General features: G+C 36.9%; 1 protein-coding gene, 1 long non-coding RNA gene and 1 pseudogene across 2 annotated transcripts; all 3 read right to left on the bottom strand.

The window, feature by feature from the left end:
* Nucleotides 1–2,933: 2,933 nt before the first annotated feature.
* Nucleotides 2,934–4,001, bottom strand: LOC110938856. The gene is made up of 3 exons (XR_002591755.2): nt 3,841–4,001; nt 3,346–3,400; nt 2,934–3,223 (listed from the first exon to the last, which is right to left on the bottom strand). It is a non-coding gene; the product is annotated as an uncharacterized LOC110938856 (long non-coding RNA).
* Nucleotides 4,002–14,942: 10,941 nt separating this feature from the next.
* LOC110943180 (uncharacterized mitochondrial protein AtMg00810-like) lies at nt 14,943–16,253 on the bottom strand. The gene is made up of 3 exons (XM_022184934.1): nt 16,000–16,253; nt 15,824–15,890; nt 14,943–15,689 (listed from the first exon to the last, which is right to left on the bottom strand). The coding sequence occupies exons 1-3, from the start codon at nt 16,251–16,253 to the stop codon at nt 14,943–14,945; spliced, it is 1,068 nt and encodes a 355-aa protein (XP_022040626.1).
* Nucleotides 16,254–19,209: 2,956 nt separating this feature from the next.
* On the bottom strand, nt 19,210–20,879 carry LOC110940625 (annotated as a pseudogene).
* Nucleotides 20,880–23,962: the final 3,083 nt, after the last annotated feature.

Below are 23,962 nucleotides of genomic sequence, written 5' to 3'. Positions count from 1 at the left end.
TTGCCTCCAGATTTATTTATTGGATACTTTATGTAGTATAACTTACTAAATAGAAAAACCGTGACACTAATCGTAATTCCAAGAGTGAGATCTCGAACAGACATATTGTTAAGGACCATGGAATTAACAAACTTTACTACAGAACGTAGAAGTGAAGAACACTTGTTTGCATAGAGTTTCAAAATAGTATATAATTAAGATATTGAGACGTGTTTGATTAAGTCAAATGTAGGGAATAGTGACTTTTTCGTATAGAAATTTCCATTAAGTAGAATTATTCAACCTTTTGGAGTACTCATATTTCATTCTTTATTTTATCCATGTAATTCAACGATAGTTATTACTACATAAAACAAAAAAAATTGCTAACTTTTTGATGTCTTAAAATGACACAATGAAAAACTAATGAATATTGACGGTTTTTTAATACTTGTCCAATTGTTTCTGCCATATATAACATATGCTTGCCGGCTTTTTTAATAGTTGTCCAATTGTTACCGTCAGTGGCGGAACTAGCACAAAAAGTTCAGGGTATCCTAATTTTCTTTTTAGGATCTGGGGTATCCTTTATATAACAGAAACGGAGTTGAGTGGTATTTTTACACTACGGAAATGGAGTTAACGGGTATCTTTACACTACGGAGACGGAGTTGAGGGGTAGCCCGTGCTACCCCTATTAACACTATATGTCCGCCACTGGTTACCGCCATATATAATATATAAAAAAGATCAAATACAAATAACTTTAACGTACAAAAACGTACGAACTCAACGTTTTGCTGAAAAAACGTGGTGGCATTTTCGTAAATATTAGTAATTATCAAAATTACTCTACAAATGATCCTATAAAGTAATTTTGATCTTTGTAGAGTAATTTTGTAAAATGTTTTTGTAGAGTAATTTTGATCTTGTAGGGTAATTATTAAAATTACTCTACAAGTGTATCAAAGGTACTCTGAATCAAAATTATTCTGCAAGTTTATCAAACGACGTACAATTCAAAATTACTCTACAAATGATCATGTAGAGTAATTTTGGTCTTTAGAGTAATTTTATAAATTTTTTTTAGCATTTAGTTATGGGGTTTAGATTTATGGTTTAGTTTTTAGCATTTAGTTTGAAAGGGGGGGGGGGTAGGTTTTTTGGGGGTTGTTTTGGTGAGGTATAGTTTTTTTTTATTAAAATTACTCTACAAGAACAAAATTACTCTACATGATCATTGCAGGGGCGTACCCACCCTAAGCCAAGGGTGGGCGGGCGCACCCCATGAAAAAATATTTTTTAGTGTTATTTTTCGCCGGAAATCCCGACCGCACCCCTTGGAATTTTTCACCCGCACCCCTTGAAAATTTTCAACTGCCCCAATTAGAAAAAAATAATTATTAACCACTTATTCACTTAATTATTTAATCCAATCAAAGCCCAATCTGCAATCAATTTTTATTAACACAAAAAAAAAAACTCCCGACGACTTGACGTCACTGCTCACGACCTGGTGACTTTTTTTTTCTGGAAAAACCAAAATTCCGGTTGGACCGACCCATATTACGTCAGAATTCCAATATAGAACTAGTATGGTTTATTAATTTTGTTTTATGTGATAATTAGGAGAAAATATAGATGTGTAAAAGTTTAATCTTTTTATATTTTTTTTTTTTGATTTTTTGTTGTTCTAGACTTGTAGTTAAATGATTTTGTTGTTTTATTTATAGTTTTGTTTGTTTAAATAATTAGTTACAAGTAATCAACATTTAATATTAGGGCTTGAATGTTTAAAAATATAACTGAAAGTGTTTAGTGTTGTTTTATGAACCTATGGAGCAAGTTATATGTGTTAGGAACAATAAGTAAGAATGTAATGAACTTATGGCGTGTTTAGTATCTTTACATGATATTTTGGATATATTTCAAAAAAAAAACTGTAGGGCACAATTTTAAATACGTTTGTAATTTGTAATGACGATTGACGTGTTTTTGATGGTTTATAAATTTTAGTTTGATGTTCTTTTGTCTTACATGATCCGACTCGAGCCGCTATAAACTGATATTTTTATACAGCTAGGGGCTTAAAATCTTTGAAAATATTCCGCACCCCAGGAAAAAATTTCTGGGTCCGCCACTAATCATTTGTAGAGTAATTTTGATAATTACCCTACAAGCAAATATTTACAAAAATATGACCGTGTTTTTTGCCTTCTTCATGCTATTCGTACGTTTATTACGTTAAAGTTATTTGTACGGGAACTTTACTGTTAACTTCCAATAACAAAATTTCATCTTAAAATAGTCCAAACCCTCTTAATCACCATCTTTTCTCGTCAGCAACATCCTCATTCATAACTTCGAACGAGACCCTAAAAGCACAATACCACTTTCTTTTAAAGGTAAATACATAGGATAAGGCACTTTGAGTAGCTTTTAAGAAAACTGGGTTAGGTAAAAGGGATCGGGTAAACAAAAGCAGGAGTATCTTTGTTTTACAAACATGACCCTAGAGATCTAATACTAACGAGTTAAGCATTTGTCTGTTCATCTTCCTTTCTGATTTGCTGAATCCAAATTCCAAACATGTCCATCAAACGCGCAAACCTCCTATTTCGATTAACTTCCAATAAGAGATTAAACAACAACCACGTTTGAAATAAACCGAAGCTGATATAATCAAAATGAAAGTAACTTATAAATTTAATTTGTATAATGATTTGTTTGGTTTGATGGCCCTAAGCAACTTTTGATATGTTACATATGTAGATAACAATGCTACATGCATATTTAATAATATTACATGTGTAACTAGCAGTGGCGGATCCAGAAATATTTTTCACTGGGTTCACTTTTTTAGATACTCAAATTTCATGTAACTGAACATAAAGAATTTCGGGTCGGTTCGATAGTTCGGATCGGGTAAGTTTCATCACATAATAAAAGTACGATACAATGATGAAAAGAAAATCGTCATTAGAAATTTAAAAACACTATAAAATACGATAGTCTTTACAAATAGAAAAACTAAATCAGGTTTGTCAATAGTTAAAACATGGGTCTCGAAGAGTTTGATGAATAAGTAGTCAAACTTGAAGTTAATTAGGCGATCGATCGATGTGTTTGACCCAATTATTTAAAGGGAGGGGCACATAAACACACACTTTATATATGATATTTAAGGTACCATTGCAGACTCGGCAGGGACTGTTCCATCTCCATCCACATATGAGTATTCAGGCTGCACAAACAAAAACATTAAACTCTTCATCGAACAAGCATACATGAGATGCTACAGGCCCGGGTCAAAACGGGCTGAAATAAAGGGATTAAATGATTAATTGATGGATTTGAATGACTTACCAGTGTATGGCATATCTCAGATGGATCATTAATTGGATTAGTTTCTGAACCGTAACTGCAGGCAACATAGTTTGCATTTCAGCACACACAAAACATAAACATCATAACCATGAAGTGCCAAAAAACTAATTACTTTACTTTTTTGTAGTTTATGGTAACCAACTTTAGTCCAAATTTTATTAAACCCCACAATTTCTTATAAATTTTAGTTCAAGATTCAACCCAGTCACCCCGTAAAGAGTTTCTCAATGCCACATCAACGAAATTTGGTGCGATACGTCTCCATCATCATTTTGACCTACCTGTATGGACTATCTAAAACCGAAACTTATGACAGTTTCTTACCTGAAACAAAAATTGAAAGTTGGTTATGTATTTGAAAATCTCAATTTCTTTATCATATGGATTCTAACATACCAAACATCAAAAGGTGTATCCAAAGATGTTCCATAAATGTTGTAGAAATCTATCCCTGCGGGTAGTTGCACAACTAACCTTAATCGCTGGAGGCGGAGCAGCCGGAGGCCGGAGGCCAGAGGTGGAGCAGCCGGAGGCCGGAGGCGGAGCAGCCGGAGGCCGGAGGCGGAGCAGTTGCAGGGGCGAACTCCGTTGCTTGTTTCTGTTTGTGTGCGGCATATGTTGTATGTTGTAGGATATAACCCTAAATGGGTTTTAATGTTTTATTACTTTAAATATAAAAAAATTAAAAGAGAAATTAAAAAAAAAGGGAAAAAAAAGAAGTTACGGGATTCGAACTCGGGTGGATTAGGAAGAAAAGCGGGAACATAACCAGTGGAACCAAGGCCTTTTATGTTTATGGGTTCCCGGGAACCCGTACTTTGTACATAAGTCCGCCCCTGGTAACTAGCAAATATACATAACTGCTGAAAAAGTTACATATGTAGGTAATTACAATGTTACCTGTGTACTTAATAATTGTAATAAACAAGTTAACGAAAACTCACGTATTGCGGCGGGTTGTTGATTATGAACGTCTTTAGTAGCACTATACGGGAGGCTTGATTATGAACATTGTTTACATATTTTAATAAACTAATAATAATCGCTAAACTCAGTGGACCCATGCATACACTAACATATCAAATAAAAATTGAAACTACATTCCCGCTTAGACATCCATTCTTCTAGACTTTTGAACACACTCTTAACAAATCTTCATTCTGAATCATGTATACAAATCTTCATTGTGAATCATGTATGGTATTGCATTAACAATATTTATCCTATTGTAATCAAAATAAAAACTAACATAAAAAAACATTGCTTTTTACATATAAAAGGTAATACATATCTTGACAAAACAGTTTATAATTGATCAAAATAAATAACTAAAAAATAAAGAAAAAGAATCATGTTATGATTTTATACCAGTAAAGAAAAATAAACATACGGTGATTACTTTTCTTTAAAGTAAACAAATCGGGTATTGATTTATTGCAATAAAACAATCACATTTAATTCTTATTCAGTCATTAGTTGAAGATCTATTTACGATTTTTTTCATCATTAGTAATCCAAATTTGAATTCTTTCAAAAAAAGTAAACCAAATTTGAATGATAAGCAACATATATTCAAAACAAAAAGAACACATAAAATCTAAATTAACCAAGGTGTCATTCGCACCGAACGAACCAAAATCTAAACGGCCGTCTACACCGAAGGAACCAAATCGAAACCACCTACACTGAAATCATCTGATCGTCGCCTACTGCAAAAACGAATGAAGAAAAATTGAATGAACCAAAGTCTAAAATCGTCGTCTTAAAAAGGATGTCTACAATTTAGAGTAGAACCGACGAAGAACAGGAATTGGAGATGACGAATGACAGGGATCGGATAATTAAAACGATGGTGATCATTTTTTTTTGAACGGTGACTTTCTTTTTGAGTGACCCAATGTCACACCGCCTAATCGGCGGCCCTAGCCAAGTCTGCCCACGTTGTCTTAACCGGGCCCGCGCTGGGTTGGCCAGACTTGGTTACGGCGTTTCCCCTGAAACTGTACTGCCTCCACACGATATTGAGTAAATCAAAAGGATAAAGACGAAATCTTAGTTGAAACTTGACGGTTACGGAACTTTGATGCATGTATCATGTATGTGAGCATGGAAGAGAATCTATTTCGTTGTATGTGTAAGGTTAATTAAGTTATTAATTTTAATAAGTTAGAAGACATGTCGTTCCTTTACTAATGCTTCACATTATTAACATCCAAAGCGATGCATTTAATTTGTGATTATGGTTTTGAACCAACGTGCACCTTTACAAATAAACTCATGGAACGTTTTAAAAAAAGGCTACAACGTTTTGGAAGAGATGGCCACCTTATATGGATCAAATTAAAATCACACTCCTTCATTTGAGAAAAACATGTCTTTTAACTAACTAATACGCATTGTTTGTGGTATGCACATATAATGTATATATGTGCGAGCGCTCGGGGTGCAAAAGTGAAAGTGCACTAATTTTAACGTTATTTTACTAATTTAATGAAAATAATGTTAAAAGAGGGGGATGGTTAATCATGCATCATGTGGTGACATTGATAGGCGAAAGACAAGTGAGTACATGCACTAATCAACCTTTGTCTTAATTGCTGAGTGTTATGTGCCTTATGTCCAAGGCTTGATGTAGAACTACTATCGAGCCGGTGGTCTCATTGGAAGTAGTCTCTCTATTCCTACAGTGTAGAGGTAAGGCTGTGTATATCTTACTCTTCTTAGACTCTACCTTAGATTTGCTATTCATGAGATTTACTGAATAGGATGATGATGATGTCTTTTAACTAAAAGGACATCACCCATGTTGGTAAATCAGACCCTTTCATTTTAGAAAGGCGTGTCTTTTAACAAAAATAACATAACCCAAGTTGGTTTTTATAGTATTATATAATATAATATAATATAATTTACATGTGTCATTTATTTTACTTATTAAAAATTTAAATCGATTTTATGAATTGCTACGTTGAACAACACAATGTATCAAGTCTCATATAATTTGGTAAATTACATACGCCAATCTTCTCATTTAAATAACTAGATGAATATAATAAGGGTAAATTGCATTTTTACTTTTTTAAGTTTCAGTAAAAATTTTAGTTGCTAATGTAGCTGTGGTAGCTAATCAAAAACAAACTTTAATACCTATAATAGTATGGTTAACTAAAATCGTCTCTGAATATGCGGTTAGTGTAATACAACCTCCTCCAAGTTTTTGGTTTAGGTTTCACAAAATTCAATATACTTAGTTGATTGGCCACCACCAAAGCCGGCTATTGGGTAATTATAATAAGGGGAAATGGACTGTATCATCCTAAACTATACAAAATTGGTCAATATCACGCCCAACTTTCAAGTTGGCTCCCACCACCCTCTCCTCGACAACTTGGTGTCACTGTCACCCCTTTGTTAAAAAAACACTAACTGAGTTAGTTTTTTAAGCCTATGTGGCATGCAGATGATGACATGGATTTTTATTATGTTTTGTATTTGATTAAAAATATAAAATTAAAAGATTTATTTTATAAAACCCTACATCAGTCATCACCCCCCCCCCCCTCTCTCTCTCCCTAGCTGCAACACTACCGCCACCATCATCATCTTCACCAACCACCCACCACCGCCCTTTCCCCACCACCCTCTGCCGCCTCCCCTCCTTCGCCCTTCTAAACACCGCCACCATCAACACAGCCACCACCTCCTTCCTATGGCGAAAGCCAACCGGCTGATCACTTTTCCGGCGAAATGGCGGAAGCCAACTGGCCGGAGATTCAACTCAAAATCAACTCCAGACGCGGTATCGGAACCGGAAACATCATCCACCCGGTCGAACTCTAGCATGATGATCTGATCTTAACTTTTTGAAGGTCAAAATCCAGATCAGATCAAAACAAAAGATAAATCAATCCAAAAACAGAGGATGATGATCAATTTCTTCAAGAAACAGAACACCCATATCAAGAAACAAGATCAGAACCTCAAATCTTCATCAAGAACCAAACTTTAAACATAAAAGTTGAGAATTGTGAACACCCAGATCAAGAAACAACAACAAATGCTCAAATCATTAGTGGGTTACACACAATACCAACAACCCATCTCAGGTTGCATTCAATCTTTATCAAGAACACAACTTTACAAACAATCTTGAAAAACCCATTTCAGATTGCATTCATTTTTCATCAAGAACACAACTTTACAAACAATCTTAAGAAACCCATCTCAGAACAAGATCCAATTATGCTAAATGAGAAGTCAAGAACTGAATTGAAGCTAATACTGGAGTAGTAGTAAAGAAATGAAGCAAAAAGAAATGAACCACCTCCGTCACCACCACTAACCATTCCCACAATCACCACCAACCACCATCACCTCTTGTTGGTTGTGGTAGTAGGAGTTCCGATTGATTTTCTCTGCAATTTGTGTTTGGGTTGAAATGACAAGTGATTTAGGGTTTTTATTTATGTTTACTGAGATAGAATGATGGTGAGTCCACGTAGCCTGTCCACCTCACAAGTTCCTTGCCACGTAGGATTAAAAAACAATATGAGTTAGTGATTATTTAACGAAGGGGTGACAGTGACACCAAGTTGTCGAGTAGAGGGTGGTGGGAGCCAACTTGAAAGTTGGGCGTGGTATTGGCCAATTTTGCATAGTTTAGGGTAATACAATCTATTTCCCCTTATAATAAAGCCAATGCTTTAGGCCACCACTTGTATTGGGCCTCGAGTTTTAAGGGAAAATTATATATAATTATGAGTTATTACAAATTGGGCTTCTGGTGTAATTTGAATATGTGCTCCTTAATTGATAAAAAGAACTGGCTATAATTTATGGTCTATAGGGAGTTACTGACTATAATTATTTTTTTTTTTTGAATAGAAACTGGGAATAAGAATCCAGACATTTTAAAAGGAAAAGAGTTAATTACGTTTTGAGTCTCTGTGTTTTAGTGGTTTTAACCACTTGAGTCCAAAATCAAAAAGTTTAATGCCATGAGTCACTAACAGTTCATTTTATAATGTTTTGAGTTCCTATGTTTTAGTGGTTTTAACCACTTGAGTATAAAATCAAAATTACAAGTGTTAAAAGTTGGACTCAAAATGTTATAAAATGAGTGGTTAGGGATTCAAGGCGTTAAACATTTTGATTTTGGATTCAAGTGGTTAAAACCACTAAAACACGGGGACTCAAAAAGTAATTTACTCAAAGGAAAATAAACACAAACTAAGAGTTGGGGGCCCTGAATTTCGGGTTTGTTTTAGGCCACCAAAATGATTAAGCCGGCCCTGGCCACCACATATAGGGCTGTCCAAACTGCTCGACGATCACTCGAAAAATACCCGAAAAATGCTCGTTCGATTCCCGCTCAGTTTGTAAATGAGCCGCTCGGATCGGTTCGATTCAATTTCAATCCAAGCATGAGCAAAGGCCCGCTCGCTCGTCGATCGCTCGGTTTCGCTCGATTTTTTTTATTAAATAATATATATAGTATATATAGTATATATATGTGTATATATATATATATATATATATATATATATATATATATATATTATAGATTTTAAAGATTAAAAGCCCAAAAAATATACTAGCCCAAGAACAATTAAAAGCCCAAATAATATACTAGTCCAACTTAATAGTTAATAACAAAATCTAACCCTAAATCCCTAATTCCTAAAACAATCACATACTCATAAACTGATTGTTCGAATGTTCCTTTTGCATATCGCCGCTGCCACACACCAAAATCTAACCCTAAATTCCTAATTCCTAAAACAATGTCATAATCTGATTGTTCTAACTCATCTGCATATCGCCGTTGCCAGTTTGCCACACAATCACATATCATATATCATGATTTTAGTTATATATTGCTTTTGTTAGTAAGGTGTTGGACATGTTTTAATTAAGTTAAGATTTGTTTTTGTTGAACGGAACCTTATAATTCAATCGAGCGAAACCGAGTGAAAACGATTAGCTCGATTTTAGTTAGGATTTAAGAAAAACTGAGCGAAAATGATCCGCTCGATTCAAATTCAATCCGAGCATGAGCATCACTTTTGTGCTCGGTTTTGCAAATTCGATCCGATCGGATCGGATCGGTTGTAATTCAATCCCAGCACGAGCAGACCCTCGATCGGATCGGATCGGCTCATGAACACCCCTAACCACATGGACATGGTACCGTAAATGTTGGTTAACTTAATATGGTAATAAAAAATAGGTCTTTTACAGTTCGATTAACACTATTTAGTAGTGTGAGTCAACCTACTCTATGTTACCCAACAAGCTACGGAGTTTTTGTCATCAACCGAACAAGTTGTAAATTAAGAACTTGAAACACATGTAAATAGTTTAAATAAACCAACACATTAAATTATTTATACAATGTTGTCAATGTAAAAAACAAATACAAATATGAATAAAGGTAAAAGAAGGGGCAAACCCTATAAAATGCCCGCTTGAAGAAAGTTACTAAGAACCTAACCGCTCATGTCTTGATTTACGTTGTAAAGTTGCGACCTCAAGGCCCCCACCCTCAATAAAACCTGCTGCGTTCCTTTCTTATTCTTCTTATGGGCCACACCACACTTAATTCCAGCCCACTAAGATTAACTAATGCACCTTTCTTAAGATAACTTAGCCCACATGACACTACTTGTTAGCAGTTTAACTTCTTAGAGACCAACTAACTCGAGTATGCAACTAACTCTGATTGTTATAGAGAAGGGGTTGCATTTGCTCGATTGATGGCATCATAGAATGCTTATCCAGTGATTTAGTTGTCCGTTAGAAAAATCGCTTTCGTACGTGAGTATGTCTGCAAAAGTGAAACAATCAGGGGCGCATGTAATGTACAAGGAGTGGTAGCATGGGCTACCCCTCAACTTTGTCGGCCGAGTGTAAAATTAGTACAAAAAATATTTTCTCTCCGTTTTATGTATCGGGGATACCCCTGAATAAATATTAGAATACCTCTATATCCAAAAAAAAAATTCTGGGATACCCCTGAACTTGTCTGATCCGCCACTGGACTCAATAATATTTTAGTTTTCTCTCTAATTGCCATAACAAACCAAATTTGATATATTTTACTAATTTCCGCTAACATGCATTTTCATATTATGGTTTGTATTATCAGATCTTTTAACTCGTTATCTCTTTAAATCCTATCAAACTAATATGTTTTCTTCTTTCAACGATGCATTTTTATTATTGTTAATATAAAATAGAGTGTACCTAAAATGTATCGATTAGGCGCTATCTGTAACTAATGAAATCACAACGCATGTTCCTAAATGTTATAATTTCTTTACAATAAATGTCCTTTTTTCTTAAAATGATTATAAAAATAAAGAACAACCGTCATACATAAATTAAAACATAAACAACATTTGTTGTAAAGAAACTAAAACATAAAGGACATTTATTGCAATTTCATTAGTTAAAGAAAAACATCTAAAATTTTGCTGAAACTTGAAGGACGTAGAGTGCAATTTAAGGGCGCAACTTTGTGCCCCCCTCCCCCCAAGAACTTTTCGCTTATTAGTGGAAAGTATGTAGTCTCGTATAGAAATTTTTGGGCATATACGTTTTCGACCCCCTTATTTTATAGAATTTTTTTGGTATATATGTTTTTGACCCCATGATCGGAAATCTCAAGGTTCGCCACTGGTGTAATTTGCCTAATAATATATTATATACTTCACTATTTTTTAGAAAAAAAACCTTTAATTTTATCCTTTATCAAATAAATTCCCAGAAGCAACCAAAGTCAACTTTCTGAAAACCATTCAAACTTTTTGATTAAAACTTATTCACAACCCCATCACAACCAACCATCAAAGCAACCCAAATTTCAATTTGATTCACACCACAACCTCCATTCACATAGTCTAAACAGACAACCCACAACAACCAACCATTTAACAATCAAATGGCATTGGTAAAGAGAAAAGAAGCACCGCCATTATTGTCTCCGGCGTTAGATCATACGGTGTGAAGGGGTTTGAAAATGGAGCGTTGTGCGACATGTGGACGTCACATCAGCACGTATCAGAAATGGGGCGTGGTGCAAAAAACGAGAGGTGTCGCCGTGTGAGACGAGGTGTGGAATACGGTGTGGAGGGGCTTGAAAATGGAGCGTTCTGCGACATGTTGAGATCACATAAGTACGCGTCAAAAATAGGGCGTTGTGCAAAAAACGAGGGGTGTGGGACGGGGTGTGGAAGTGTGACGTTACTCGATTTGTGGCACAATTTTTTTTATCGTTAAATTATATTTAAAAAAATTTATAAAATCTATCTATTAAAAAAAACATTAATAATAATTTAACAAATTATCCTATATATTAATAAACCAATGCTTTGAACAGTAGTAGATGGGTTTTTTGGTAATTATCACATACAAATTCTCCTAAAGTAACATTAATAATTGAACATTACATAATTTAAAATTTAAAAATTAATAACAATGCTTTGAACAGTAGTAGATGGGTTTTTTGGTAATTATCACATACAAATTCTCCTCAAGTAACATTAATAATTGAACATTACATAATTTAAAAATTAATTTATCCTATATATTAATAAACCAATGCTTTGAACAGTAGTAGATGGGTTTTTTGGTAATTATCACATACAAATTCTCCTAAAGTAACATTAATAATTGAACATTACATAATTTAAAATTTAAAAATTAATAACAATGCTTTGAACAGTAGTAGATGGGTTTTTTGGTAATTATCACATACAAATTCTCCTCAAGTAACATTAATAATTGAACATTACATAATTTAAAAATTAATAACATTAATAACATTAAAAAACACAAAATAAAATAAAAAAAGATTACCTAATTGGGGTCCATTTGGTCAGATTTAACCACAAAAAATTAACTGAGTTAGGGCTAAAGGACATAACTTGCAAGGGTTTGCAAACATCGAGTACGTTTTCTGTAATTATTGAAGACAAAGGACACAGTTTGCAATACGTGACATACATAAAGGACGATTTTTGTAATTTACTCTTAAGTAAAACCTAAAAATTAAACATTATTAAATAAAAAATATAACTATTTGCCACGCCAAAACGTGTTTGAATTCGCGGTTGTAGTAGTGACTGAAGTTGATGAGGGCGACTTGTATGATGTCGTCCTCCCCAAGGTCACCACCCACATTTTCCTCCACGGTGTGCACCATCTCGAATCTTTCACTATCCAAACAAAAATAAGAAGAAAACATGTCTACGGTTCGAGTGGTCCCACCCTTATGGACGCAAAAGTGTTGTAAAATTCTCCTCCAAAATGGACCACTCGAGCGATTACACGGCGTGTAGTGGCTAAGAGCTTCGACCCACGACTCACATAACGCGATATCTTCTTCTTTAGTCCACATAATCGTTGCCATTTTTTGAATTTTAAAGTGGAAATGGGTAGAGAGTTGAGAGAATTTTGTATGAAATGTGAGTGTTTGTAAAAAAATGGAAGAAGAGGGTTGTATTTATAGGAGAATTTATTTAGTTTTAAAAAGTAATTTTTTTTAAATTTTAAAAACTTACTGTTGGGTGGTGTCAACGGCTACTGATCACGGGCAATCAAAACACGCCATGACACCTTTCAAAATGCCTCCACACCGATGGGAAACTCACCGTCTCCAACTCCACGCCATCCTCGACACTGTTGGCGGGTTGGTGTGCACGCCTGGTGTCCACACCGTTGACGGGCAGGGTTGTATTAAAAACTTACCATTCATTTACTTGCCACTTTATTGTAACTAGTTATTTTCCGCCCGCGCGTTGCGGCGAGACCCAATGACTACAAAAGGCGTGTCAGCAACGGCAAACAGCGGCAAACAGATACCGAATATCAAAACATAAATAAAATGATGTGATAAGGATCAGTCCGTCATAAAAAACGATTTTAAATAACCTAATATATAATAATAGGACCCACACATCCTACACCTTGGAAATTCGGTTGTTTTCTGTTCAGTTATTATGGTGCTAACACGTTAAAATATGGATGAGCTCGGTACCGGTAACGGCAGCGAAAGTACCTATTCGGAAAATCATCGAAATTAGGTACCGGCACCGAAAATGCTCGGTACAATACGGTATGGTATTTGAATGTAAAAATCAATAAATACAGGTATGATGCTAGACCGGTGTCGAACCGAAAGTAACGATTCTGAAAACGCCAAAAGGTGGGTACCAAATTGGTACCGAAAATGATTTGGTATAATAATTTTGGTACCGATATGATACCGGTTCGTTTACAGGATTTGATACGATTTGCTCATCAATAATCTAAATATCCAAGTTAATTTTAAATGCTACAATTCATTCATTACAGAAAAAGACAAAAAAGAAAGCAAAATAAGTTGCTGTGTATATAAAACCTCATTCAAACGAAATACAATTTACTTACTGTGTGTATGAAAAGTAATCTAAATGGTGCAATTACTTGCATTGATGCGTTGCTACAGGATTTGATGAGCTCGGTACCAACCGGTACCGAAAATACCGTTACCGAAATCCCCAAAAGTGGGTACTGGTACCGAATATACCTAGTATGGTACGGTTCGGTGCCGGTCGGTACTGGTACGGCATCGGTATTTGAGGGTAAAAACCGGTGAATACCTGTGCAGAACCGGTACCGAAAATACACCGGTTTGATAAATTTGAGACCGGTACCTATACCCGATACCATTTGCTCATCTCTTAATTATGTTACTATTCATTTCATTTTAATTTTAAATAATTATATTATTATATGTATAATATATAATATATAATTATAACTCTAATTCTAATTTTAATTTAATATTAAACTACTATTTATTCCGTTTAAATTTTATCATATATTAATTAATTAATTGATGGTTTTGGTTGGAACTTAGTTGAATAAAAACGATGTGGATCACAATTATTGAATTATTTTGTTTTGCATCAGTTTGGATCTTTCTTTTGTGTTGCATCTCCGGCTTGAAGAAGAAGGTCGCAATGACCCTCATTGAGCCATTCAAGTTTGAGATTTTGAGAGCACAAAAAGTACATATTAATATTGAAACCGTACAAAATATTTTAATTTCCAAATATTATAGTAGCTGCAAATATTATAGCTAGTGTGTTAAAGCAAACGCAAATATAAGAATATCACAAGACATAAATCGAATAGAAGCATCAATGAAACAATAGGATCCTTGATCCTTCTCCCTCTTAGGGTTTCTATTATATAGAAAACTACAATCCCATAATTTAGGGATAAATACAATGAATATGAAAAAAATAATAATTACAAAATAATCTATACAAATATATTATCTATTACACCCCCGCAGTCGAAGCCGGAGGTGACCGAAGGCTTAGACTGGACCGAAAATCTTCAAATAGAACACGTGGCAAGCCTTTGGTGAAGATGTCAGCAATCTGATATCGAGAAGGAGCATGATGTACGCGAACCTCTCCCCGTTGAACCTTTTCACGCACGAAATGGATATCAAGTTCAATATGCTTAGTGCGTTGATGTTGGACAGGGTTGCCGGAAAGATAAATGGCGCTAACATTGTCACATTAAACAAATGTGGCGCGTGACAAGGGTCGCTGTAACTCCAGAAGAAGGTTGCGAAGCCAGCAAACCTCTGCAACGACACTAGCAACACCTCGGTATTCAGCTTCGGCACTTGAACGAGAGATAGTGGCTTGTCGTTTGGAAGACCAAGAGATAGGATTATCACCATAATAAACACAATAGCCACTAGTGGACCGATGAGTGTTAGGGCATCCAGCCCAATCAGTATCCGTATATGCAATCAGTTGAGGCGATGTGGATGGGCCGAGCGCAAGACCAAAAGATGTAGTACCTTGGATGTAGCGAATAATGCGTTTAAGTGCATTCCAGTGGTCCGTTTTCGGGGCATGCATGTGGATACAGATTTGCTGCACAGCGTAGCTAATATCTGGTCGAGTGAAAGTGAGGTACTGAAGAGCACCCGCCAGGCTGCGGTATAATGTCGGGTCATGAAAATCTGTTCCGACATTGGCGCTAAGTTTGGCATGCGTGTCAACCGGGGTATGAACTGGGTTGCAAGATGTCATGCCGGCTCGCTGAATACTTTCCTGACCATATGCTTGTTGAGAGAGAAACATGGAGTTCTTGTGACGCTTGACGAAGATACCAAGGAAGAAGCTGAGAGGGTCGAGATCTTTCATGGCAAATTCCTTAGCTAGATGAGACATTAGAGTAGCGCGAAGTGTGTCAGAAGACGTGACCAGCAAGATGTCATCCACATATAATAGAAGATAAGCAACCTGTGAACCCTAATGAAAGGTGAATAGAGAAGCGTCATATTTACTTTGAGCGAACCCCAAGGTGAGAACATAGTCGGTGAAGTGTTGGTACCAAGCCCAGGTGCCTGTTTCAACCCGTATAAGGACTTCTTGAGTCGACATACATGATTAGGAAAATTCTTGTCCCTGAACCCCATAGGTTGGTACATATAAACTGTCTCTTGTAAATTGCTGTGAAGAAACACGTTAGTCACGTCCAACTGATGTACCTGCCAAGACTGAGAAAGGGCAATAGACAAAACCGTACGTATCCTGCTGAAGACGACCATCGCAAACTAACCGCGCCTTATACCGTTCTAATGGCCCGTCAGATATGAACTTGTGTTTAAATAACCACATGCTTCGGATAATATGCATGTCGGGCAACCTCGGTGTTAATTCCCACGTCTGATTCTTGATAAGAGCATGGTATTCGTCGGTCATGGCTTTGTGCCAAACCGGATTGGACAAGGCATCAGTTGGGTTGTTGGGGAGCGGAACAATGGTGGAGGCGTTTAGATTAAGGCGAGCTTTTGGTTTGACAATTTCGTCCATTACGCGGGTGCGCATGGTACGACTGGTTGTGGTGGGAGGAGGGGGTGGCTGTGGAGCATGTGAGACAGGCGAGGAGTGGGAAGAGGAGTGAGGTGTAGTAGATAAAGACGGTTCGGGGGAAGGAGGGCTGGTCGTCGAAGGTGTGGGTTGGGTCATGGGAGCGGGTTGGGCTTGGGAGTGTGAGGTGGGGGGGAGCTGAATTGGACCGATGTGGAGGTGAAAGGGAGGGTGGTGTTGGGCTGGTCTGGGACGGATGTATTGTGGTGAAGGGTAGTGGGCTGCGGCTGGGCTGGATCAGTGAGGGGTTGGATATGAGGCCAAAGAATGGGTGGGAAAGTGGTAAGGAAGTCATAGTTTGGGGGCGGTTTTATAGTGTTGGCGAATAGAAAGGTGGTTTCATCGAACGCCACGTGGCGAGAGATGATGAGTTATTTGGTGTGAAGGTTGAAACACTTGTGACCGCGGTGGTTTGGCGGATACCCCAAGAAAACACAAGGGGTAGACCGTGGGTCAAGTTTATGGATGGTGGTGTTGGGGAATAAGGGATAACAAAGGCATCCGAAGACGCGCAAATGGTCGTAAGATGGTACGCGGTGGTAGAGGGTTTCTGTGGGGGGTTTTGTCGGTTAGATGTTTAACGGGTAAGATATTTAGGAGATAAGTGGTGGTTTCAAGGGCATGATGCCAAAATGTGTTTGGTAAAGAGGCATGAGTGAGTATGGTGCGAATCATGTTATTGATTGTCCGAATCATACGTTCGGCTTTACCATTTTGGGAGGAGGTGTGAGGACAGGAGTGTCGGAAAAGGATGCCATGTGTAGCGAAAAAAGTTTTGAAAGAAGAATTGACATATTCGGTTCCGTTGTCACATTGTAAAGTTTTAATGGGTCGCTCAAATTGGGTGGTAATCAATTTGTGGAATTGACAGAAAATGTTATAGACTTGTAATTTATTCGATAACGGGTAGGTCCATAAAAAGTTAGTGACATCATCAATAAATAGAATATAATATCTATGTCCATTAGAACTCAAAACAGGAGAAGTCCATAAGCCACTATGAATTAAATCAAATGGATAAAAAATACGTGTATCAGAATTGGCAAATGGTAAACGAATGCTTTTTCCAAGTACACAAGACTGACAAATGTTTTTATTTAGACTAGAAAAATTAATAAAAGAAGACGACTTAAGAGACTGTAAAGGAGCACATCCATGGTGGCCAAGACGTTGGTGCCATAAAGTGGAGGTGACAGCAGCAAAGGTGGCTGGGAAGGTGGTGGTTCCAGGTCCTAGCACGAGTGGGTAGAGTTCACTGCTGCTGTTGCACCGGAGGATAGGGATTCGGCTCCTGTAACCCTTCATAATAAAACCAAAAGGGATCAAATTCGACAGAGACAAAGTTGTCGGTGGTGAACCGACAAACTGAGATTAAATTTTTAAGTAATTTGGGAGCATATAGAACGTTTTTAAGAACAAGGGGAGGAAATGGGTTGGGTTAAGTTTTAGTGCCATGTCCAAGTATCGGGATAGTGGAGCCATCACCGACGATAATTTGTTGTCCCATGCTGTTATTAGAAAAAGAGTGAAAATTATCAGAGGTATTAGACATGTTACCTGTCGCCCCGGTGTCCATAAAATATGTCGGCTCGTGCTGGTTCACGGACATTGCATTAAGCGCCTGATTGATGTCCGTTGGGGTGTATGCCGTGTTATGAGCTTGTGACAGTTTGGACCCTAAGATGCCTGCCCCATTGTTGTTGTTTGGCCGAGAGCTAGTGGTGGGATAAGGACATGGGGGCGAGGCCCATTGTGGAGGATACTGTTAGGGCGGCCCATTGCCAGGCCAACCGTAAGGAGGTGGCGGCCAATAATTGTAAGATGAGTATGGGCTGGGCCAGAAATTGTAGGGCGATCGTCTTCTGCCAGAGCCGTTCCTTCCGCAACCACGACCATGGGACCTACCATGACCGCGACCACGGTCTGACGAAGAAGAGAAGTCCGCAGCTGGGGTTGGAGGGCCTGTCGGGTGGAGGTCTGAAGAACCGTACCCGCGGCTTTGGCAGCATGACTAACCTGTTCCTGTTTGTGCGATTCAACAATACAAAGTTTGGAGCGGGCAGTGGCGAATGGCGGCAGTGGGTCTTGACCTTGGAGCATGGTCCCGATGCCTTCATACTGTTTGTTCGGTGAGACCGATAATGAGTTGTAAGACGAGAGCATCGTTGTCAACGGGATGACCCATGCTGGCTAACTGATCGGATAGCACCTTTAGTTCTTGACAGTATGCAAAAACGTTAGCAAAGTTCTCGAGACGGGTAGTGTTGAACCGATAGTGAAGGTGGAAAGCACGGGCACTCTTGTTATCTTGAAACAGGTTCTCGAGGGTAGTCCATGCTTGGTGTGCGGTAGTACCGGGTTTGATGATAGTGTGAACGAGATACTGAGAGATGGTTCCATAAATCCATTAAAGGACAATGGAATCTAGGCGTTCCCAGACTTCGTTGGCAGTGGATGTTTCGGTTGTTTTATCTTTGTCTTTGTCGGTGGAGGGGTTGGCGGCAAGTGGTGGGCGGGGTAGGAGATGATCATAGACTTGGAAAGCCTTGCAATGGAGTTTAAATAGTTCCGACCATGTAGACCAGTGGCAAGTTTCCATCTCAAGTGTGACGGGGATGGAGGTTTTGATATTTGAGACCGTGACGGCCGGGTGAAGTTTGGTGTCCATGTGAGAAGGTTTTGGAGAAGACAAGTGAGGGAGAAGAGTTGGCAGCCGAGATCGAAGAAGGAAGGGAGGAACTCGACGGCTGAGAAGGGGGGTTAGGGTTGTTGCTGGTCTCGTGATACCATACCATGAAACAATAGGATCCTTGATCCTTCTCCCTCTTAGGGTTTCCATTATATAGAAAACTACAATCCCATAATTTAGAGATAAATACAATGAATATGAAAACAATAATAATTACAAAATATTCTATACAAATATATTATCTATTAGTCAAATATACATTGCTGCCAACTAAAAGATAAAACTTGATTGAAACTTTATCATCAGAAAAAAAATATATCATTTTTATTCTAACGATAAAACGATCCACGGCTGCCAATATATCTCGCGGTAACACATAATCAATATAATCATGTTGCAGTTTCACATGATTATACGGATGCCATTGTTATCTCATATCTCCTCATAACTGGTGTTCCCGTGACTACACCAGATTTTGTTACAACTTCAGATGAAGACCAATCTGAACTACCCACATCCAAGCAAATTCGACCGAAAGAATCATTAGGTTGTTCGTTAGCCCCTGAAAACATATGTGTAAAAGGATTTAAAGGCTCAGGCACCTCTAACACACCTTCCAACATTTTAACTACGATGCTCATTGACGGCCTAGTCTCGGGCCTATATTGAACACAACATAGAGCCACCTTTAACATCCTCTCCACAACTTCATGATCCTTCTCTTCGATCTCATAGTCTGTCATCAGATCATTTAATTGATTCTTTTCATACTTGCCCCAAGCCCATAAGGGGAACCACTGTTGGATATCACTAAGATTAGTACTAGTGTCGATGTTCCTCCTCCTCCTGACGATCTCAAAAAGTAGCATCCCGAAACTATAAACATCACATTTATGTGTAACTGGAAGAGACATCCAGAGCTCAGGAGCAGTATAGCCCGGGGTACCTCGTCCCCCTGTCATGGTTATATGAGTGTTATCCCTGTTGCAAAGTTTGGCCAAACCGAAATCAGCTACTTTTGCACAAAAAATTGAATCCAAGAGTATGTTTCCTGGTTTAATATCATAATGAACTATTCTTTGAGCACAATCTTCATGCAAGTATGTAACGCCTCTTGCAGTTCCCACCGCAATCTCATGAAGCTTGTCAAACCCTAACATAGACCCTTTGTTCGCTTTAAACAAGTGATTATCCAACGAGCCGTTAACCATGTACTCGTATACAAGAGCTATTAAACTTGATTCATAACAAAACCCATAGAGCCTAACAAGATTAAAGTGATGGGTTCTTCCCATAGTACTCACTTCCGCCATGAATTGTTCCTCTACTCGCGGGTCAGAGGTACCATTTAGTACTTTCACAGCTACAGGTTTGTTTTTGCTGAGGACTCCCTTGTAAACTTTCCCAAACCCACCTGAACCCAACATAATGCATGCTAAAGTTATCTGTGGATATTTGTAGTTGTTGAGAGGTGAATCGGATGGGCTTTTCCATTTCCATATCATCGAGGAACTTGACCATGGTGAGGGGAATAAACGGAGCGTCGTCATTCGCTAATGCCTCCGCCTTCTTTTCCATAGAATTTGTATATCTTATTAGCCTCCACAATCCCGAACACACTGCAAAAGAGATACCTTTAACATCTAGAATCTGCTAGGAACTAGTAAATTATAAATATGTGTATGTTCTCTAAATATTTTTTTTTTAACTGGATACATGAATACAAATACAACTTACCGACTAAAAAAACAAATACACCAACCATGATACCGACAATGAGGCCAAAAGGAGGAGGAGAACTAGGCCAATCATTACTAGAAGAATCGGACATGATGTTATAAACTTAAACGTTAAATAATACACATAACATTAAAAATGAAAACTTGTTTATATAGATTTTCAGTTTTAATCTATAAACTTTCTAGTTTTGTTTTTATTCAATTATCAAGACGCGTTATTTTAATTACGTAACATGTAGGGCAGTGGGTTTTTGTCAAGAAGTTTCCATCATTGACTCATTGAGGTAGAATGATTCAACCGGATTAGTGATCACCAGGGCCAGTCCAAGCATAAGCGAAAACAAGCTAGGGTTTTGGGTCACCAAATTTTTAGGGCTCATTCTAAAGAAAACTGAAACGTATAATGTGTATATTAAATTTATTTTGATAATTATAAAAATTAGTTTGATTGTAGTCTGGTGGTAAAATAGCTTTATTTTCCCACATAAGCCTGGGCTCGAATCCCAGCCTTCACCACCTGCAAAATTTTTATAGTTTTCTTGTCATATACATTATGGGCCCCAAATATGGAATAGTTCCCAATTTATTTTTTTTTGTCATCTATCCAAATTTCAATTATAAATTTTTTACTTTTTTTTACTTAAAAGCATTGGTTTTTATCATATAGTTTAGCCGTATATTACTACTATTATAGTAGAACGTTACTTTTACTAATATTAATATTGTTTGTGTTGATTATAAAGAACAATCATAAAAAAATGTATGAACATGCATCAAATATTAGAGAACAATTGCGTGTAGCTGGTTAAACCTATGTTTCTCATAGGCCGCTATAGCATATTCACAGTAAGCGATTTTAATAAAGTAAATACAAGTCTCTAAATACCTCTAAGTTTCCTCATACCTTGTAATATTATACAAAGAAATACTCATAGCTTCCTCTTTCATGTGTTACGAGTCTTAGACCGTCATATTTTAATAACTTTATTTGACATAAAAACCACATAATTTATAAATTTATTAGTAATCCCAAAATAAAAGTGAAAAGGGGTTTATGTCTTGTGATATTCGTATATTTGCGTTTGCTTTAACACAGTAGCTATAATATTTGCAGCTACTACAATATTTGGCAATTAAAATATTTTGTATGGTTTCACTAATATGTGTACTTTTGTGCTCTCAAAATCCCAAACTTGAATGGCTCAATGAGGGTCATTGCGACCTTCTTCTTTAAGCCGGAGATGCAACACAAAAGAAAGATCCAAACTAATGCAAAACAAAATAATTCAATAATTGTGATCCACATCGTTTTTATTCAACTAACTTCCAACCAAAATCATCAATTACAATAAAGTCGCAAGTAAACGAAAGGTAAGTTTTTAATACAATCTTGCCCGCCAACATGTGTGGACACCGGCCGTGCACACTAGCCCGCCGGCGTAGAGGCAGTTTGAAAGGTGACGTGGCGCGTTTTATAATTGCCTGTGGTCAGTAGCCGTTGACACCACCGAACAGTAAGTTTTTAAAATTTTAAAATGATTACTTTTTAAAACTAAATAAATTCCCCTATAAATACAACCTTCTTCTTTCATTTTTTTACAAACACTCACATTTCATCCAAAATTCTCTCAACTCTCTACCCTTTTCCACTTTAAAATTCAAAAAATGGCAACGATTTTGTGGACTAAAGAAGAAGATATCGCGTTATGCGAGTCGTGGGTCGAAGCACTTAGCCACTACACGCCGCATAATCGCTCGAGTGGTCCGTTTTAGAGGATAAATTTACAAGACTTTTGCGTCCATAGGGGTGAGACCACCCGAACCGTAGACACGTTTTCTTCTTATCTTAGGACTATTTGTTTGAATAGTGAAAGATTTGAGACGGTGCACACCGTGGTGGAAAATGCGGGCGGTGACCTTGGGGAGGACGACATCATACAAGTCGCCCTTATCAACTTCAGTCACGACTACAACCACGAATTCAAACACGTTTTGGCGTGGCAAATAGTTAGATTTTTTATTTAATAATGTTTATTTTTTAGGTTTTATTTAATTAGCTAATCTTTTTTTATTTTATTTTGTGTGTTTTTTTTTATTTTTTAATTATGTAATGTTATTAATTTTTAAATTATGTAATGTTATTAGTTTTTAAATTATGTAATGTTCAATTATTAATGTTATTTGTTTAACTATTATTAATGTTTTAAAAAAAATAGATAGATTTTATAAAAAAAGTTTAAATATAATTTAACTATACAAATAATTGTGCCACAACTCGAGTAACACCACACTTCCACACCCCGTCCCACGCCTCTTGTTTTTGCACTACAGACATATTTCTGATGCGTGCTGACAAGACGTCCACATGTCGCACAACTCTTCATTTTCAAGTCCCTCCACACCATATGGTCTAACATGGCCGGAGACAATAATGGCGGTGCTTCTTTTCTCTTTACCAACGCCATTTGATTGTTAGATGGATGGTTGTTGTGGGTTTTCTATTTAGACTATTCCATGGAGGTTGTGGTGTGAATCAATTTGAAATTTGGGTTGCTTTGGTGGTTGGTTGTGATGGGGTTGTGAATAAGTTTTAATCAAAAAGTTTGAATGGTTTCAAAAAATTGACTTTGGTTGCTTCTGGGAATTAATTATTTGATAAAGGATAAAATTAAAGGTTTTTTTTTTCTTAAAAATAGTGAAGTATTTAATTTATTAATAGTCAAATTTGAGATTTCTGACTGGGTGTTGAAAACATATATATCAAAAATTTTCTATAAAATCGAGGCGTCGAAAACGTATATACCCAAAAATTTTAATATTAAAACTACATACTTTCTACTACTGAGCGAAAAGTTCGGGGGGTCGGCCGCCCCTCCCGCCCCCACAAAGCTGCGCCCTTGAATTGCACTTTATGTCCTTTAAGTTTCAGCAAAATTTTAGGTGTTTTTTTTTAACTAATGAAATTGCAATAAATGTCCTTTATGTTTTAATTTCTTTACAACAAATGTCGTTTATGTTCTAATTTATGTACGACGGATATCCTTTATTTTTGTAATCATTTTAGGAAGAAAGGATATCTATCCTAAAGAAATTAGAACATAAAGAACATAAGTTGTGATTTCGTTAATTAAAATATAGTGTCTAATCGGTAATCTTAGATACACTCTATTTATATTAACAATAATAAAAATGCATGGTTATAAGAAGAAAACATATTAGTTTGA

The sequence above is a fragment of the Helianthus annuus genome, chromosome 5 (assembly GCF_002127325.2).
Source record: "Helianthus annuus cultivar XRQ/B chromosome 5, HanXRQr2.0-SUNRISE, whole genome shotgun sequence".
NCBI classification, from domain to species: domain Eukaryota; kingdom Viridiplantae; phylum Streptophyta; class Magnoliopsida; order Asterales; family Asteraceae; genus Helianthus; species Helianthus annuus.
The sequence above is the reverse complement of the archived record's forward strand: the minus strand, read 5'-3'. Positions and strand labels throughout refer to the sequence as shown.

Coding starts and splice junctions, on each gene's coding strand:
- LOC110943180 (XM_022184934.1), bottom strand. CDS start 16,253: ATGGACGAAATTGTCAAACCAAAAGCTCGCCTTAATCTAAACGCCTCC. Junction 15,891..15,999: donor TTAGAACGGTATAAGGCGCG/GTTAGTTTGCGA, acceptor GTTTCTTCACAG/CAATTTACAAGAGACAGTTT. Junction 15,690..15,823: donor ACAAGAATTTTCCTAATCAT/GTATGTCGACTC, acceptor ACCTTTCATTAG/GGTTCACAGGTTGCTTATCT.